The sequence below is a fragment of the Biomphalaria glabrata genome, chromosome 15 (genome assembly GCF_947242115.1).
Source record: "Biomphalaria glabrata chromosome 15, xgBioGlab47.1, whole genome shotgun sequence".
Taxonomy (NCBI): Eukaryota; Metazoa; Mollusca; class Gastropoda; family Planorbidae; genus Biomphalaria; species Biomphalaria glabrata.
This window is the reverse complement of record NC_074725.1, coordinates 31,085,580-31,103,562: the sequence shown is the minus strand read 5'-3', so window position 1 is coordinate 31,103,562 and position 17,983 is coordinate 31,085,580. Positions and strand designations below refer to the sequence as shown.

At 34.8% G+C, this 17,983-nt stretch overlaps 2 protein-coding genes across 9 annotated transcripts; one reads left to right on the top strand and one right to left on the bottom strand.

The window, feature by feature from the left end:
- Positions 1-700: 700 nt before the first annotated feature.
- LOC106069678 (uncharacterized) lies at positions 701-8,774 on the bottom strand. 3 transcript variants are annotated; one of them, XM_056011715.1, is made up of 5 exons: positions 8,622-8,774; positions 6,887-7,197; positions 6,118-6,254; positions 4,007-4,128; positions 701-1,442 (listed from the first exon to the last, which is right to left on the bottom strand). In XM_056011715.1, exons 2-5 carry the CDS (start codon positions 7,147-7,149, stop codon positions 1,314-1,316), a joined length of 651 nt encoding a protein of 216 aa, XP_055867690.1. In that variant the 5' UTR covers positions 7,150-7,197; positions 8,622-8,774; the 3' UTR covers positions 701-1,313. The 3 variants fall into 3 exon arrangements, with proteins under 3 accessions (XP_055867690.1, XP_055867691.1, XP_013084842.2); XM_056011716.1 differs by lacking the exon at positions 8,622-8,774 and adding an exon at positions 8,181-8,515; XM_013229388.2 differs by lacking the exon at positions 8,622-8,774 and adding an exon at positions 7,385-7,448.
- A 75-nt stretch (positions 8,775-8,849) lies between these two features.
- LOC106069675 (vacuolar protein sorting-associated protein 72 homolog) lies at positions 8,850-17,959 on the top strand. 6 transcript variants are annotated; one of them, XM_056011712.1, is made up of 9 exons: positions 8,850-9,051; positions 9,630-9,787; positions 9,930-10,088; positions 11,080-11,185; positions 11,919-12,113; positions 12,752-12,899; positions 14,377-14,499; positions 15,421-15,496; positions 16,731-17,959. In XM_056011712.1, exons 2-9 carry the CDS (start codon positions 9,674-9,676, stop codon positions 16,887-16,889), a joined length of 1,080 nt encoding a protein of 359 aa, XP_055867687.1. In that variant the 5' UTR covers positions 8,850-9,051; positions 9,630-9,673; the 3' UTR covers positions 16,890-17,959. The 6 variants fall into 6 exon arrangements, with proteins under 6 accessions (XP_055867687.1, XP_055867686.1, XP_055867689.1 ...); XM_056011711.1 differs by lacking the exon at positions 8,850-9,051 and adding an exon at positions 9,067-9,346; XM_056011714.1 differs by lacking the exon at positions 8,850-9,051 and adding an exon at positions 9,067-9,407.
- Positions 17,960-17,983: the final 24 nt, after the last annotated feature.

The following is a 17,983-nucleotide window of genomic DNA, read 5'->3' as shown; positions in this document are numbered from 1 at the left end:
ATAGACAATTGGTTCCTCAGGGAGGCATGGTTACCCAAAAATTAACTTGACTTGACAAATGATTCACTGATAATTGGCTCTTCGAAATGGTTTGTAAAATCATGACAAGTCTAAATAAAATACTTTTGGCTATACTTCATGTGACAATGAAGACTTCATGTAGGCTGTGCTATCCATAAAATCTATAGATGGATCTGTGCCACTAAAGGTTCAACCATTCAGTTTAGAGTATTTCTAAATTATAGCCTTTTCACTTCTTTTAAAAATATATATTAAGTCGGATAACTATCTATGGTACAGTTCCTGCTCACAATAAAAGAATCTCTGGGAAAACTGAATATCTGGCCACACACTGAGGAAACCTGTCATCAACAGCTACTAGAGAAACTGTTGCCAGATGTTAATAATATAGGCCAAAAGATAGCAACTGAGAATAAGTTTCAATCAAATTTCTCTACCAGCAATATATCCTGAATTTATGGTAAGTAGCTAATGTACATGACATCCAGTAGCCAACAGGCTGGTGAAAATAACGAGCTAAAATTAATTACTCCCCCAAAAAAGAATGTATTTTACACCTGACTAAATGACTCAATCCCCCAAATATTAACTGAATTTTAGTATCCCTGTTATTTTTTTTTTTGCATGAAATTCACATACACTGTAGAAAAATATAAGAATAATTTAAGAAAAACAAAAAAACTGTTTAACATAGTTATTATTCCAGTTACTAAAATAAATATATACCTGTACTCTATGGGACAGATGTATGAAAGAAAAGCATCCAACCATTCTTAAAAAGTGCTTCATACACTGGAATATCCATTCAACAACTGATACCAGGTACCTTGATATAATATTCAACTATTGATACACTAAATATCAAATTCTCAAAAACTATATACCAGTAACAATTTACACTTGAATATCAAGTCAATCTTAACAAATGCTACACACCAGAATGGTACATCATTCTCAACAAATCCTATAATGGTACATCAGAACATAAAATCATTCTCAACAAATCCTATACTGGTACATCAGAACATAAAATCATTCTCAACAAATGATGCTACACATCAACATAAAATCATTCTCAACATTCTCAATGATTTTATGTTCTACACATCAGAACATAAAATCATTCTCACATTCTCAATGATTTTATGTTCTACACATCAGAACATAAAATGATTCTCAACAAATCCTATACTGGTACATTAGAACATAAAATCATTCTCAACAAATCCTATACTGGTACATTAGAACATAAAATCATTCTCAACAAATGCTACACATCATTCTGTATATTGTTAAATCTTGAAACCCGTCTCAATGTGACCAATGTATTGCTGTGTTTGGTTCTCACGTAGCACTTTCTGCACATAGCTACAAGTAGGTCTAATAGTCACCCCTTCTGTACACAGAGCATTCAATGCAGCCTAGTGTTGAATAGAAGACACCAGAACATATAATAGTGTTTCATATTACATGCATCTTAAAGAATATAGATTATTTATTTTTTCCTTCATAAAATAGACTATCTCATCAATGTAGTCTGTTGTTGAATTTAGGCTAGTCCATATTGGACTAAATGGTTAAGCAAACTAGTGATTTTAGGACTAGTGATGGAGGGTGTGGCGAGAGTGTGTTTGCATGTCTGACAGTTGCGTCGTTTACATGGCCAAGTGCCAGGTTCACTCGAGATGTGCAATTTAGTCTGCACTAATATGTCTTGTAAGTTTTGGTCTTGCCTGAATACCACAAGAGGTGGGGATGAAAAGACGTAGCAAGTATGTTTATTAGCTAGGAGAATGTTAAGGTTTTTCATGAAGTTTTTTTTTTTACTTTACAAATTACTTTCTTTTTTGATGTACTGGTACAGATACTAAGTATTAAAGAATTGATGATAAACTGTGCATTTTAAAGTGCATAAAATAATTTTTTTGGAACTTTTTAGCAAGTGATCATTGTTAATACATAGCATCCTTAGGAGGAATCTTCCTCTTAATTTTCTTGCGTTTTTTTTTTTTTCACGTACCGGTAACAAACAGTTACCTATGCTGGATATTGGGAATTAGGTAGCCCCCCAAAAAATATCCATTATCACATTCCTTGTTTCTTATGCTAGGACAAATTTGAACAAATGCTCCTACTTTCCTAGTGCTATTAGAGCATGGAATGGGTTGCCTGAGTCAGCCAGGTAAACTAAGGACTTGGCAGAGTTTAAGTCATTGCATGACTAGATTGACCTAGAAACACGCAAAGGGGATGTAATCATCTTTTTTGAAGTAACTTCTGTATTTCATAGGATAAGATCAGCTTGTGAGAGAGAAGCTAGCAAAAACCTGTAGCCCAGGATATTAAAAAGTGAAAGTGAAGCTGGACAGGACAAATAAAGAAATGTTGAAAGGCAGGCACTTATTGGAATATGCGAGGAAAGTGGGCAGACCCAAGCAAACCTGGAAGAGGTCAGTCATCAGCAGAGCTGAGGATACTGGATAAAATGGGAGCAGATGAAGAAAGCTGCTCAGAACTGAGTTTGTGGAGAGGTGTGGTTGGGGTCCTATGCTCCCCTAGGGGTTTAATTCAAGTCACCATATTTTATTTTTTAAAGAGAAAAAAAGAGAAATAAGAAATCTTTTGAATGCAAGTTTGATCTTAAACGCCTAACTTTAAACAATAAACAACTATGGTTAACTTAATGAATATCCCCTTGAGACTAGGCAGGAAAGAAAAACAACAATTGTGCATAGCAAAAGAAAAAAAAAAAAATTTCAGAAATAAAGAAATAGAACCAGATGATAATTTTTTAAAAGACATTATAGCCTAATTCTATAACTATGTAAGGTTACCATCATATAGATCACATTACTTTATTATCATTGATGTGTAGAGATATTAATTATTTAACCTTAATACAGGTACCGGTATGTTTTTATGTTTTAATTCAGTATTCTTTGCTTAGAAGATGAAAAAGAAATTTTCACATAGAAAAAGCTAATAACAAAAATATGTTTAATGGCAATGTCTTCGATTCCCAGGATTAAGGATGAGTGCAGTGTTTCACATGACTACATAAACCCAATTGCAACCTGCATATTTTTCTGCACCTCTACACACTATAAAAATGTTAAGGATAATTTTAAACACATAAATAAAATGCCATTGAGCCATTTGTCTATGAACCATTTTGATGAGCCAATTATCAGTGAATCATTTGTCAAGTTAATTGTTGGGTAACCATGCTTCACTGAACTACTTGTAATCAACAAATAGTTGTGGAACCAGTTGCCAGTAAATCTCTTGTCAAAGAACCAATCTTACTGTTCAAAATCATTTGGTGAGGCATTCTATGGACTCCTTCAGTCGCAAAGCGACTATGGATCATCTCATGGAAATGAGATGAATGCCTGGGCATTAGCTGTGGTTGGAACGATGTCGCCCACACATCAGTCCCCCCCCCCTCCACACAGCTGATGTATCTAAACGAATGGCAGTGCCGATAAAGTTTGGGGTCAGTGGCGTCGCAGGTTCTGCCAGGGTGTAGCACCGGGTGCTGCAAACTGCCTTAGGGTCGCCAGCTCCTGATTTTTCCTCAGGGTTGACTCCCGAAGCCTTTCCCATGATTTGGTATATCTACAAGGCAACAGAGGTTTGAATTCAGAGTTTCCATTTTCCTAGGTGGGTAGTCAGCCATGGCTAACAAGCCCCTCCTTCAGCTTACTGGTGTGGTTACCCAACAATCAATTAACTTGACAAATGAGAATGCTGACCATGTCCATCAAAGTTTTATACTATATCAAGAGGCCCAAGCAAGACTCTGGCTCCAAAAACCCTCCTATAGAAAAAAAACTATACGGAGAACTGCCTGCCTGCTTCATCTCAGATATAGGATTACTGATCCTCGAGAAGAAAAATTAGTGTTATAAGTATAGAATTATTGTTAAAAAAAAAACTAGTTTACTAAATAAATCAAATGCAGTAATTATGAACCATGACATACAAGAACTAGTTGTTTGGCTATCCCTTGTCCTTGATACTCCGCTGGAACCTCTGTGTGATATAGATCCACAAGTCCTGGTTTGATCCAAACATACTCCAGTTTGGCCAACTTCTTTTCTTCACCTGATGACCAAAAAATTTGCATTTTAAAAGAATGAACCGACTTAACAACTGCGAGAATTTTCAGTTTAGACATGGCTGCCTGGTCATGAGGTATGAATATCAGTCTGTCATCCCAAAACAAACCATTCCCTGATTGTCCTGTACCAGGATGTAATAATCTTCATTTCTGAATGTCAAAATTGTACAAGTCAAGTTACTGAGCATTAAAAATAAATATAAACTTCATAGAATCCTAAATGCTGCTGGTAAAGTCAGTGGCAAAAAAAAACAAACCCCATTGGGGCAGCTGTTTGAGACAAATATCCATAAAAAAAGCTAAAAAGATTCTAGAAATAAAAAATCACCCTTTGGGTCAGGATTTTGTGATTTTACCATCACAAAAGAGATACAAGACACTGATAGCAAAGACAAACAAGGGTTAGGGTCAAATAGATACAATCTGATATAAACTTTTCACATGTAAATTATGAGTGAGTCTGGTGTGAATGTACAATTTGGTTTTCTATAGTTATAATGTTTTGTTTGGTGTAATGCACAAATTGTAAGACAAATTTCCTTACAGACAATATATTTTTTAAATATACTTTAGTCGACCATCACGAGAAACCACTCAGTTTAAAGTTCAAATATTGTTTTCTTATATCCTATCAAGTCAAATAGACTGAGAAATAAATGGCGTTCCAGTACCACCTCAACGTGGTCACGGGTGAACACCCCGCTCTATAGAGGGGTGGCCAAGGGTACTGGTTACTTGCCACTGATGAATGAGCAGTCGGCAATTGTAAAAGTGCAAACAAAGGGGTTATGTCCAGCCCCCCCCCCCCTCTGTGAAGCCCCGGGGCAACGGTGACTAAGAGACCCACGGGTTCTCCAAAAAGCGGATAGCGCTGGACACCAACTCAAGGGTTGGTCGGGTTCTCCTGGGACTCAGCTAATTGGCGGGTCTCTCTAATGAGCAAAATTGGGCTGACTGGCACGGCCTCCGCGGACTGAGCTGGGCGTCTCTTTTGCGCTCATGAGTTAGGCTCTATCTAGCCCATCCCCCGACGTGGTAGTAGAGAAACGCGTCTAACCCAGTGGCAGTTCTGATACTGGGGATGTCAAAAAACCTTCGTCAAACCACTCCCCATTGTGGGAAACTCTAGCTAACAGTGGAAGTGATGAGCAGAGTGGACTTTCCACGTTTAAGTTTCGGACCCTCTTGCAGGCCAATATGCACACACTCCTGCCGGAGCAATAATTAAGGCCGCCAACGTCCTTAGCCCTCATCTCAGGAGAAATGAAAATGTAACTTTATGTTGACTAGTAAAGCTTGGTAATTTAAAGTTCAAATATTGTTTTCTTATATCCTATCAAGTCAAATAGACTGAGAAATGAAAATGTAACTTTATGTTGACTAGTAAAGCTTGGTAGTTGTAAGCAGCCCTTCCACTTGGAACTCTTATCAAAATAAATCTCATTCTAATTCCAAGCCTGAAATTGAATTGAAAGTGACAATGGTGATGGCAATGTCTTTGATTAACAAAAATATTTTAATTACCATATCATTTTCAAACTTGGAACTGTAAAGTTAGAGCTGCAAAATTATTACATGGATCAAAATTGCTGAAATAAGAAATGTGCAGTGACTGTTGCTGCATAGTACAGTTCCCCTTTCAGACCTTGCGCTCTATAGGGCAGATGATGTTATTGTCATCTGTTTCTGTGGCCCACAGTTAACAAGCAGGGTGTCATGTGGCCAGCACAAAACCAACTGCCTTTAATTTCCCCAAATGAAATTAGGTACCCATTAAAGTTGGATGGACTCAGGGACGCCCTAAAAATCCTGAAATTAAAAATCCCAGTCTCCACAGAGATTTGAAGCCAGGACCCCAGGTTCAACAGCCAAGCGCTTAACCACCCAACCACCACGCTAACTATTGCAGGATAGAGCTTGATAAAAGTCACAAGATTCTGTCTCAGTAAATAACAACTACCGCTACTGCTAACCTTTTAATACGATAAAGAAATAGTTTTCAGTTTGATTATGTAGAACATTGTGAGTCGTCATATTGATAGTTACTTGACTTATTACAACAGCGTCAACAGGGCGACCTTCAATATCACTACCTTGACCTAATTGAGAGCTGTGGACATAGAAATATACACTTCAATATTACATTACATTTGGGGGCATGCTGGATGAGTGGTTAAGAGCTTGAGTTTTTATGTTCAATAAAATTGTTTACTCCTTAGTAAGTTCTGGTAGTGTAGATATGGTTAAGGGAAGTAATTTCAATGTATTTGACAGAATAGCTATGCACACACAAACTATAAACAGTGGTGAAGGAGAAAATCCACATCTCATCTAGGAGTCTAGAAGAATCTCTGGGATTCAATTAATTTGGTCTCTGTTCAATATTTTCAAGTTTTTGCTTAGTTTAATAATCCTTTTTCTTTTCAGCTCAGTCTTATGTTTTAACTGTCTTTGTACTGGTAATATTTAGTGAAGAGCTTTAAGACAATAATAATTTAATAATAATTGTTTAATTTATAGAGTGGTGTTAACAAACAAATTGTAGGCTCAAGGCACTGTGATAACATTACACGCATAAACATGAGTGCTAAAATGACAATACCTACCGGGTACTTCTATTATTCACAAATGACAATACCAAATGCCTGGAATGAATTTTACATGAGTGCTAAAATGACAATGCCTACCAGGTACTTCTATTATTCACAAATGACAATACCAAATGCCTGGAACGAATTTTACCTGAATAACCTGTTTCGTAGCGTGAAGATTGTCCGATTCTGGCAGAGGATGAGTCTGATATTGCAGTCTAACACAGATTTGATAGGACTGCAGTGAATCAAAGGGAAGACACTGAAAGATGTACCGCAAGTTAAATATAAAATCTGTGGAGTGTGCAGATTAAATAGTGTCCTTGATATGATGTTCTGTTTACTCATAAACTTGCTAATACTGCTTACACTGATTACAGATGTCTTGAAAGTATTTCTTAGAAAGACTTGCATTGCTGTTTTCAAATGAATCTATGACACTTAGTTCTTACATGCTCAAATCTAGTTTTAAAAAAAAAAATGACAAAATCATATTTTAGGCTTGAAGGTTTAATGTAGTATTTAGAACTATAAAATAATTACCATTAAATCTATAGTTTACAAAAAATTATCATAAAAATATAATAAAAAGATTGACAGACAACTAAAAATTGTAAATACAGTGCCGGTAGTAGACAATGAATCAAACCTTGTAGAAATAGATCTAATGAGTGAATAAAACTAATAACAGCATTTCTCAAACTGGGGGGGGGGGGGGGGGGGGGGGGGGGCTAGTTAGAATATTAACCAAAATTGAGAACGGCGGATGATGCAGCTATTGTTGCTGAATTTGTTATGTTTCAAGACTTGGTTGACAGGTTGATGTAGATTATTCAGACTTTATTCTAGATTCTACTAAGCTCACTAGTAATCTAGACCTAGACCAGATTTATCCTAAAATGTAAACAATTCATCTTCATTCTTGCTGCTCTTACTTTCATGACCATCACTTATGATTACTCAGGAATCAGTGATTAATCATCATTAATGTCTCCAAATTTATGAAAATTGAATCCAATGTTTGTAAAAATATTTTATATTCTTTACATTTTAAGATGTTCCTTCAAAGTTGAAGATAATCTACATCCTAGCTTAAACCTCTAGCAGGACAACAAGGGATGATAGTGGACTGGGTATGAACCCGGGACATCGATATGAAACAGCAGTCTAGCATGCATACCAGCCATCCAATGTCAATGATGTGCTACTGGAGCTGCATGACTCTACTAACTCTAGAACTAGATCTATAAAAATCTATATAAAGTTACTAAAGTAGATATCTATATTTATAGGTCTATTTTATTAAGTGGTCTTTGCCTTTGATGTAAAGTTACAGTAAAGTGACAGTGTAAAGTTTCACCTAATAATTAGATTGCATTTTAATTATTATGATATAGATCTAGATTTCTAAGACTAAGTTAAGACAACTAAGAATAGCTGCTGACCGGGAAAATAAAGGGATTCGGTTACAGGAGCTCAATGGACAGAGATGACACAACGGTGACAACGACAGTCACTGACTCAGTAGTCAGAGAGTCTCTGAGAGACACTCACTGAGTCAGTGCACAGTGATTACATTGACTGATGATTGGACTGAACTGAATATCATTCAATCACTGTGACCGAGATTTAGATTACTCCAATTAGTGAATCATTATGATTAGTGAGATGATGATTATCAGATCGACAGATGTCAGATGATCATGCATTCATTCATTCTCATGATCTAGGGTCCGACTGACAGAACTAGGGAGGCAATCTTGAATCTAGTTTTATCTAGCTGCTACTAGTACTAGTCTAGACTCAAGACTGCAGCTAGATTCTAGAACTTATTAGAATTTAAAATTAAATACAAGTAGAGAAATCTAGTCTAAAAGTAATATTACTAGATAAGATAAGATCTATCTAGATCTAGATCATCTTTTTCATATAAACTATAGTCTAGACTAGTCTAGATCTAGAATCTAGGGAATCTAGATCTAGAATCTAGAATCCAGTTATAAACAAAAATAAAGAAAAACGAATTCCCGATGCTATTTTTACGTATTTGTTTAGATTTAGAAAAAAAAATGTATTCATACGTCCATCGTTATTCGTTTTCTCTTATAATCTACATCTAGATCTAGTCTTATTGTCGTTGTTTACCGACTTTAAAAAGTCTGCTATTAGATTTAATATTATCATCTAGACTAGTTTCAGAGTTCTAACACTACTAACACTGTTAGTAACAGCTCTCAATCCCCGCTACACAAGTTTCACAGCTAAATAAATAGATCTATCGAACCACATACAGTTACAGTACCTGTATACAGAAAGGTAGCCAAAAATATTTTCGCTGTTTGCTGGTCACCAATGCATTTCTAGGCTTTTAAAATAGACGACCTAGATCTAGATTCTAGATCTAGTTATAGATTCTAGACTTATAGATCTAGATCTATTACTTATTATATCCAAAACACTGGGAGTAGACTAGAAAAATCTAGATATGTAGATTTTATAAAAAAAATAATAAGATCTCAGAGTAAATATAGATCTAGTATATAGTGATTATAGTCTATAATCACTATAATGTGAATAAGTCAAAATAAGTGGTAATAAGACGATAAGTTAAGTAAGTTCAGTAGTAACTTTAAACTTACTAAGACCGTAGTACTAGATTCTAGTATTTACTAGTAAGTAATAGATGAGATTCTAGTTAGTAAGTCTAAGTAGTAAGACTTTTTCACTAAGAGTAAGTTACTCAACTCTGTAAGTAACTTTAGTTCACTTTAGTAACCGTATTACTCTAAATATTGTAATTGTTATTGTATGTATTTTAAATATTATTTATTATTGTATTAATGTATTCTTCTCAAAATATTATTTCTACTATGAGTATGACTTTACCTTTGTAGATCAATATACTGGTATATATTGCAACAAAAAGACACACTTGACAATGTTAGCCACACAGAGAGAGAAGCGTATCAACGCTGGAAATAAGATGTCGAAGCTGTTAGAAGCCGAAGATGATGATGATTTTTATAAAACAACATATGGAGGCTTCGATGAAGTGAGTCATTAACATTGTCATTTAATTAATAAAGATTTGTCATGCTTCGTGTCTCATGGTTCATAGAAAAACTTAGCTTCTAATTTATGTATTGTCTGTTGAAAAATGTTCACTCTGATTTTGTTCACTCTGCCATCAACAGGAAGAGGAAGATAAAGATTATAACTCCTCTCAGTCCGATTCCGATGATGTTATCGATTCAGACTTTAGCATAGATGAAAATGATGAGGTGAAAAGTGATGATGATGTTGAAGGCAAACCAACCAAGAAAAGAAAAGGAGTGGTGACAAAAGCTTACAAAGTAAGTGCTGTGACTTGCAATTTGCTTTTCTATTTTTTGAACACTGAAAACTTAGCTAAGAACTTGCTGTAACACATAAGCTCAATATGCTTGTCAGTAAACAACAGTGGGAAAAAATCACTTCTAGAGCTGTGAAGAAAATGCAGGACTGTTGTAAAATTTAAAAAAATTAAGTTTTTCTTTCAGACCTTGCAATCTCTGGGGCAGATGATGTAAAGGTCATCTTCTGTTTCTGTGGTGCACTGTTAACGAGGGTTTCATGTGGCCAGCACAACAACCAACTTCCTTTACTTTTCCTCAACTAATGTCAGGTACCCATTAGAGTTGGCTGGACTCAGGTGCCCTAAAAATCCTGAAATTTGAAAATCCAAGTTTTCACCGGGCCGCAAACCTGACACCACCCAGCTCAGTAGCCAAGCGCTTCACCACTCAGTCACCTTGCCCCCTGTGTGAAATTTTAATTTAAATATTTTTTTAAATAGATGACAAATTCAAAAGGTTTATGAAAAACTATTTTTAATAATTAGTTTCTTCTGAGACAAATAGTTTGACTATAGAAAAATTATAAAAATTGGAGAAAAAAAAATGCCAGTAAGCCAGTCTATTTTGTGTAAAATCTTTAAAAGCACATGAGGCACCCTTGTTATGAAGGCCTGTACAAGCTATCATATTCCATTGCAGGGTAGGCATATATCCCATTGCTTACTATTTTGAATGGTTCAGGCCCATCTTTGACCTTCACTGTCTTCACTGTAGGGAGAAAGGGAAACTGTATCTAATGTTCTTTGCCCTTTTCCGAGTGATCCTCAGCCATCTTATGTTTTTCTCAGACTTGCCAAATTTTAATTTACATGCATAAAGCGCAAAGGCGGGGAGCTTTTAAAAGGGGGCATTTGAGCCTTAAAGTCTTCAATCAAATGAACGTTTGATGGCGATTATAATAGTCATCACACTTACCGTTTCTTTCTCTTTTATTTTCTCCTCAACTTAGGATCCTAAAGGTGAAAAGGATAAAGAAAAAAAACCTGTTGTTAAGAAACCCAAAAAAGAAAAGCCCAAAGAAATTCCATCAACTGTACAAATCTATGTGTCCCCAGGTGAGTAGTATACTGTATACATACTCAGCATTTATGTTGCTGCACATGTTGCAACTTCTAAGAATTTTGTAGTCTGCTAAGGATGAAGAAAAACAAATGGACACATTCTTTTCCAAACTCCTTTTCTGCTTGAGAAGAGCTAGCCTACATCTCCAAACACATCCTTTTTATATTTATCTCCATTCAAGTCTGTTGTTTATAGGTATTTTTTTTTTTTCTTTTCAAAGGCTTTAAGTGCTTCACACCGGGATGGCTGCCTGGTCATGCGGTTTGCACGCTGGACTGTCGTTCAGATTTATCGATGGTCCAGGGTTCAAACCCTGCCCGCTCCCATCCCCCGTCATCCTGCGGGAGGTTTGGACTAGGAAGTAATTATCTTCAACTCTGAAGGAACATCCGAAACATGTAAAACAAACAAACAAACATTACTTGTTTTGTTTTAGTTTATCATTTTTTGAATTTCCGTCAGAAATGAAGATAATTTCATAATCCAAATCTCCTGCAAGAGGATGGAAGCCAGAGAGTTTAAACTCAGGACCATCATGATATACAGTCCAAAGCTCATACCACAGGACCAGGCAGCCTTTTTATTACTTAAATCATGGCAGTGGTTTTTTTTTTATATGGATTAGGGCTCATTAAATAAAATTTCGTGAGATAAGTTGAGGTTTGTTTCTATTATTTCTTTTTTAACCGGTTAAACTGAGGATTTTAATTTACTTTTTACTATCAGAAAGGAAATCGGTGCGAAGGTCAACAGCTCTTAAATCTGAAGCAGCGTCTTCTCGGCAGAAGTTAGATCTGGAGAAGGACAAAATGTTGAAAGATATGGCAGCCAAGAAAAATGTTTCCCACATTCGTAGGATGACACAAGAGGAGTTATTAGAAGAAGCCAAAATTACAGAAATACAAAACATGAAAAGTCTTGGTAATTACTTTTTTAAGAAGTTTTCTAATAAAGTTATCATCTTTGTAAGACTGTGTTATAGGACCAGAATTAGACTAGGTTTAGCTTTTTTGTATGATTAAGTTAAAATTTTTTGTATGATTAGGTTAAACATTTTTGTTTGATTAGGTTTAACTTTTCTGTATGATTAGGTTTAACGTTTTTGTTGTATGATAAGGTTTAGCATTTTGTATGATTAGGTTTTAACATTTTTTGTATGATTAGGTTTTAACATTTTTTGTATGATTAGGTTTTTAACTTTTCTGTATGATTAGGTTTAACATTTTTGTTGTATGATTAGGTTTAACATTTTTGTATGATTAGGTTTTATCATTTTTTAAAAGTAAAAGTTAACTTTTCAGACCTTGTGATCTATAGGGCAGATAATGTGAGTAACTAGCATTATTTGGGTAAAACAAAAAAGGGTTGGTCATTGTGCTGGCCACATGACTCGCTCGATAACTGTCCGCCATAAAAACATATAGATTGCAAGGACCGAAAAGGGGTACTTTTACTAATAAATAACACTATCAGTCATTTTTCTATCGCTATTTGATGATACAACTCTATTGCGTTACATCGTCGTCAGTCTATCTCTATGTGCTCTGAATCTACAACAGAAAACTATCAGAAGCTAGAGCTTGAGAAGAAAAGGGCAAGGGTTGTGAAACAAGTTTATCAAGGCCCCATCATACGCTACCATTCCTTGACCATGCCTCTGATTGAAGAGCTTCCTTATGAGCCAGATGTAGATGTGGACTCTGAAGAGTAGGTTACTGGGTTACCTTAAGCATTCAGTCAGAATAGTTAGCTTGATTGTAAGAGAAACTGGCTTAGTTGATAGTTTGGAAAACTGGCTTAATTAGAAGCCAGGGAAACTGACTTAATTATTAGACAGGGAATTGGCTTAATTAACAGCTAGGTAAACTTATCTTATAGACTACAGACATTACTTCAAAAAAGAAGATAATTACATCCTATACATTTCATGTGTAAATCTAGTCAAGCATGTTAATGGGTGACTTAAACTCTGCTAAGCGTTGGTTTTCCTGGCTTATTCAGGCAACCCATTCCGCTTTCTAATGGCACTTGTATGAATTTGTACAACTAACTAAATTGTTAGTGAAACTGGCTTGATCGTTACAGTGTTGGAGAAATGGGTTTCAGTGTCAGGAAAGTGGCTAGATAGTTGCTGAAATTGCAAGCTATGAATGAAAAAAACAAATCAGGGAAACAGAGACTTGAAACATTTGACTAAGTTTACTCCAATAATGTTTAGTTTAGTTAGTTTTAGTTAGTTTAGTTTTCTAGTTAATAAATGAAGTTATTTGTTTACATAGCCAGTGATGCATTGTATGAATACATATTAGAATGGCATTTGTTCAAGTTGACACTGAAACAGACGAAACAAAAAAAAAAAAAAAAATTTAAGATAATTTTTTTTTAAAAAGACAATACCTCTATTATTAAACTTCAAATATAATAAAATCCTAAAAAAAATATAATAAAAAATTTTTTTGGGCTCAATTCGGGTATTGTATCGATGACACAGTCAGCTGCAAAAGAAATATGCATTTTCTGATTCGGCTAGTAAGGCAGGTATATTTGTGTGATTATTTATTGATATGTTCATTATATGGACATCTAGATCTAACAATAGACCTAAAGTTCTTAATATCCTGTCTAAATCTGCATCTAGATTTAGAATCTAGATGTTATTTATATAGTTTTTAATAAAAATATAAACAGCACTTATTAACTTCAATAAAGTTTAAGCAACTTTAAATTTACTCAGTCATGGCATAATTACGGTAATATGGCTGACTTCGCCATGTTGGCTCTACATAGACCTAGATATAGTCTCCAGCCGAATTTACATTTATTTATTTTTTACTTTGAAAAATTATAACAGCCAAACTAGAGTTTGTGGCCAAGAAGCTAGTAATTCTTTTCTCAGTGATGTACATCAACTGTTAAATTTCTAACAAAATCATTAGAACAGTTTTTGAGATCATCTGTCCAGGTTCCTTGATCCAAGTTTCTGCTGGATACAGGTTCCTGGATACAGGTTCCATTAAGTTCTGACTTGAATAGAGGTATTGTAATAAAAACAGACTCTGCATCTTCAGAAATCACTTATTATATTCAGAGATGTATGTGACTATTACACTTGATAAAACAAATGCTGTTCTAAATATGTTTTGAGTGATGTTTTGTTTACACTAATATCTTGTTGAATCAAAAGTTTGTCTCGTCCACACAGAGTGGCAGAGGTGAAGAAGCCGGAGCTGACAGTTGACGAGAAATGTGAACGCACTTTTATAACTTTCACAGATGAGTCAACATTTAGAGAAATTTTTCCTCAAGTGTAAGTGTTTACTTTATTCTTCTATCAATATTTGTAGAAATATTTTTCTCAAGTTGATAGTGCATAGATCAAAGGTTCTCTTTGAGTGCATAGAGTCAAAGGCTATATGTGAATGCATAGAGTCAAAGGTTAGCTGCAAATATCTGCAAAATTACATTGCAATAGCTTAAATCTAAATTTTAAATACTAAAGTAAAAGACAGTAAAAGTTTATATTGACTTACTTGACTTAATCCTGTGCACTCCTAGGGGAGCATAGGGCTGCAACCACACCTCTCCACCGAACTCAGTTCTGAGCAGCTTTCTTCATCTGCTCCCATGTCATTCCAGTATCCTCTGCTTCACTGATGACTGATCTCATCCAGGTTTGCTTGGGTCTCTTTCCTTGCGGATTCCAATCAAGTGCCTGCCTTGCAACATTGGTAGCTGGTTTTCACAGGGTGTGTCCTATCCAGCTCCACTTTCGTTTTGTGATGTCTTGGGCTATGATCTTTTGTCTAGTTCTCTCCCACAAATTGACAGTAGTTATCTTTTCTGACCACCTAATTTCTAATTTCCGGCATAGACATCTGTTAACAAAAGTCTGGAGCTTTTCCGTATTTATTTATTTATATTATAGTTGGGTGGACTCAGGGATGTCCTGAAAATTCCATAATAAACACAATCCTAGTTTTCACCTGGGTTTTTAACTTGAAAGCCATCAGTTCAGAATTCGACCGGCCACCTTCTTCTTGCATAAAAAGAAAACCCCATGTCTAAGAAATTTTAAAGAAGGAAAACCAAGTATAAATAGATTCAGTGTTTTACTGTCATTAGTTTGAGCATTAGACTTTTATTTGTTTTTTCCTGAGATGTTTCTTTTCTTACATCAAGTTGATTCTTTTAGTTTTTTTTACATCTAGTCTTGTGTTGAATGTTTCAGTAAAATAAAGCCACCTGGAAAGACACTTTGCCCTGTGACTAAACTTCCTGCCAAATATTTGGATCCCATCACTCAGGTATTTAGATTAATTTTTATTTACTAGATTAATGTTGGCACCATTCCATCAAATTTCAGAAATTGATATTATATTCAGATGTAGGTTTTAAACCCATGAATAATTAGAGAAACTTTATATTTTGAAAGCGTATTGTGATAAACTTTTTATTATTCGAATATACAATATCACCACTAGGACTTCTACTCTCCCTTGTATCATATCATTTAGAAATTGAAAATCTGTAATTGCTTTTCCGTTAGTTATTATTCCATATCTAGATCTTCACTGCTTTGAACATTTTTTGTTTATTAGTTATTTATATACATTCATCAATATTGGGATTATCATTAAAGCAGATTACTAGTAGGGAATTGCTGATATTTAATCTAGGCTGCTTGGTGTCTAGAAGTGGGCAGTTTTTATGTTGCCTATAGAAATTACATGTCATTAAGTTGTTTGTACAATTAAATAGCTATTATGTTCCCCATTGAATTGGATTGTCATTATGTTGCATATAGAAAAAAACATTGCAATTTTTAAAAATCTAGGTTATAAATATATCAAAGAAACTGGAAATAGCAGGAAAGGTCAAAGGTCATAAATTGCTTGCAATAATGTGGAAACAAGCAAATGAGAAAGGAAGGTTACTCCTAATGATAATGGACCAAAAGTTAATAACTAAATGTATAAAGATTATTGGAGGCGTGGTGGCTGAGTGGTAAAACTCTTGGCTTCTGAACCGGAGGTCCACCCAGCTCTAATGGGTACCTGACATTAGTTGGGGAAAGTAAAGGCGGTTGGTTGTTGTGCTGGCCACATGACACCCTTGTTAACCAAACTTTATCTCATCTGCCCCGTAGACTGCAAGGTCTGAAAAGGGAACTTTATTTTATTAACATTATTAAAATCAGGTGACAAATTTAGTCGTGCTAATGTTCAACCAAGTTTAAAACTTAGGAGACATGAATGTAGAGGAAAGATACGACAAACTATCAAATTAAGCTGTCATTATGTTCACTTTGTGAAATCAATTTCCCCTCTTAAGTATGACTCTGAGCTCATGAGCATGTGGTTAGTTGTTTCCATAGTGCCCAAAGATTGTTTGTGCCTTAAAATAAATAAAAAAAATGTCATAGCTTTAAAACTGATTCATCAAGTTAACTCTAAGTAAGGGCCATGGGATGTTTTATTTATCCTTTTAAGAGGATTCCAAATTTCAGCGTGGGCGACTCATAAACATGCATTTCCACAGACTCCGTATTCTAACGCCCAAGCCTTTCGACTCATCCGTGATGCTTACTCCCGGCAGTTAGAGAGCGAGAGCAAGAGCAGAGCATCCAGTCCTTTAGTTGGTGTCAAAAGAAAAGAAAAAAACGAAGATTCGCCTCAGACTGTATCAGTGACTGTTTGAAAAAAACAACAAAATTCTGAGTGTATGTAATTTATAATGAAACTTTTTTTTTTGTTTCACTTATGGAGTAAATACTCTAAAAAATATACAACTTTATAAAATCAAATTGATTGATCTTCCCTTTTTTTTTTTTTTGGAGAACATAGAATATCTGTTTAAACCATTGTTTGTGTGCATGAGGACTAAATTACTTTAATTTAATACTAGTGATTGGCCAGAAAGAAATGGAGAAATACAGTTCACACATCTTGTGTGGTGCCCAAATTGTTCAACAGACTTAGGCATATTTATTGGCAAATATTAGAGAATGCAATGAAAGCTTTATGTTTACTTTTGTTTTTTGTTTTTTTTACATTTTTGTATTTTGCGGAACTAAAGAGTTTTACCATTATCACAGTGGGTATGTAGGACTAGATATGTTTTGTTGTTGGGGTGAGAGAAATTTGCATTTTTTTGTAAATGATGAGAGAGCTAAAGAGAAGGCTAAGCAAGTGAACTTAATTTTAACAGGATTCCAGTGATGGGGCAAAATTTGAGGATGTATAAGGGGGAATTTGTTTATTAGTTCATGACCTAGATCACAACAAAAACATGTTATAGGGAAATTTAAAAACAAAAATGGATTTGTAACTTAAACATGATTTTTTATATTTGTGTAAGAAAGCTGCTCATGTCCAACATTATAGCCTATTTGAACACATTACAGTAAATTGTATCCTGTTTTTGTAAGTGTAAACTTTTTAAAAAATATACATTATATAAACTGATTTGATAAATAGATTTTAACCAATTCGACTCTAGTAGGGTAGGACGCAGTGTTAAGAGCCCTAATACATTAGGATGCTAGCAGCAGTTTTTAAAACTTTTCTTTAAGAAGAACTCAGTATGTGATGATGTTTGTTTTTTTGTTTTTTTTAGTGAAATCTAAATGTATATCGCTTTTTTTTTAAATAATTTTTTGACACAAACGAACCCATGACCTCAGTATACAAGCCCCCACAGCTGGGAAATTAAGTATTTTAAAACCTTTTTGATATTCTAAAGGTATTAAAAGTATATATTTTTAGAAACTAGGCATATTGTTATATTATTTA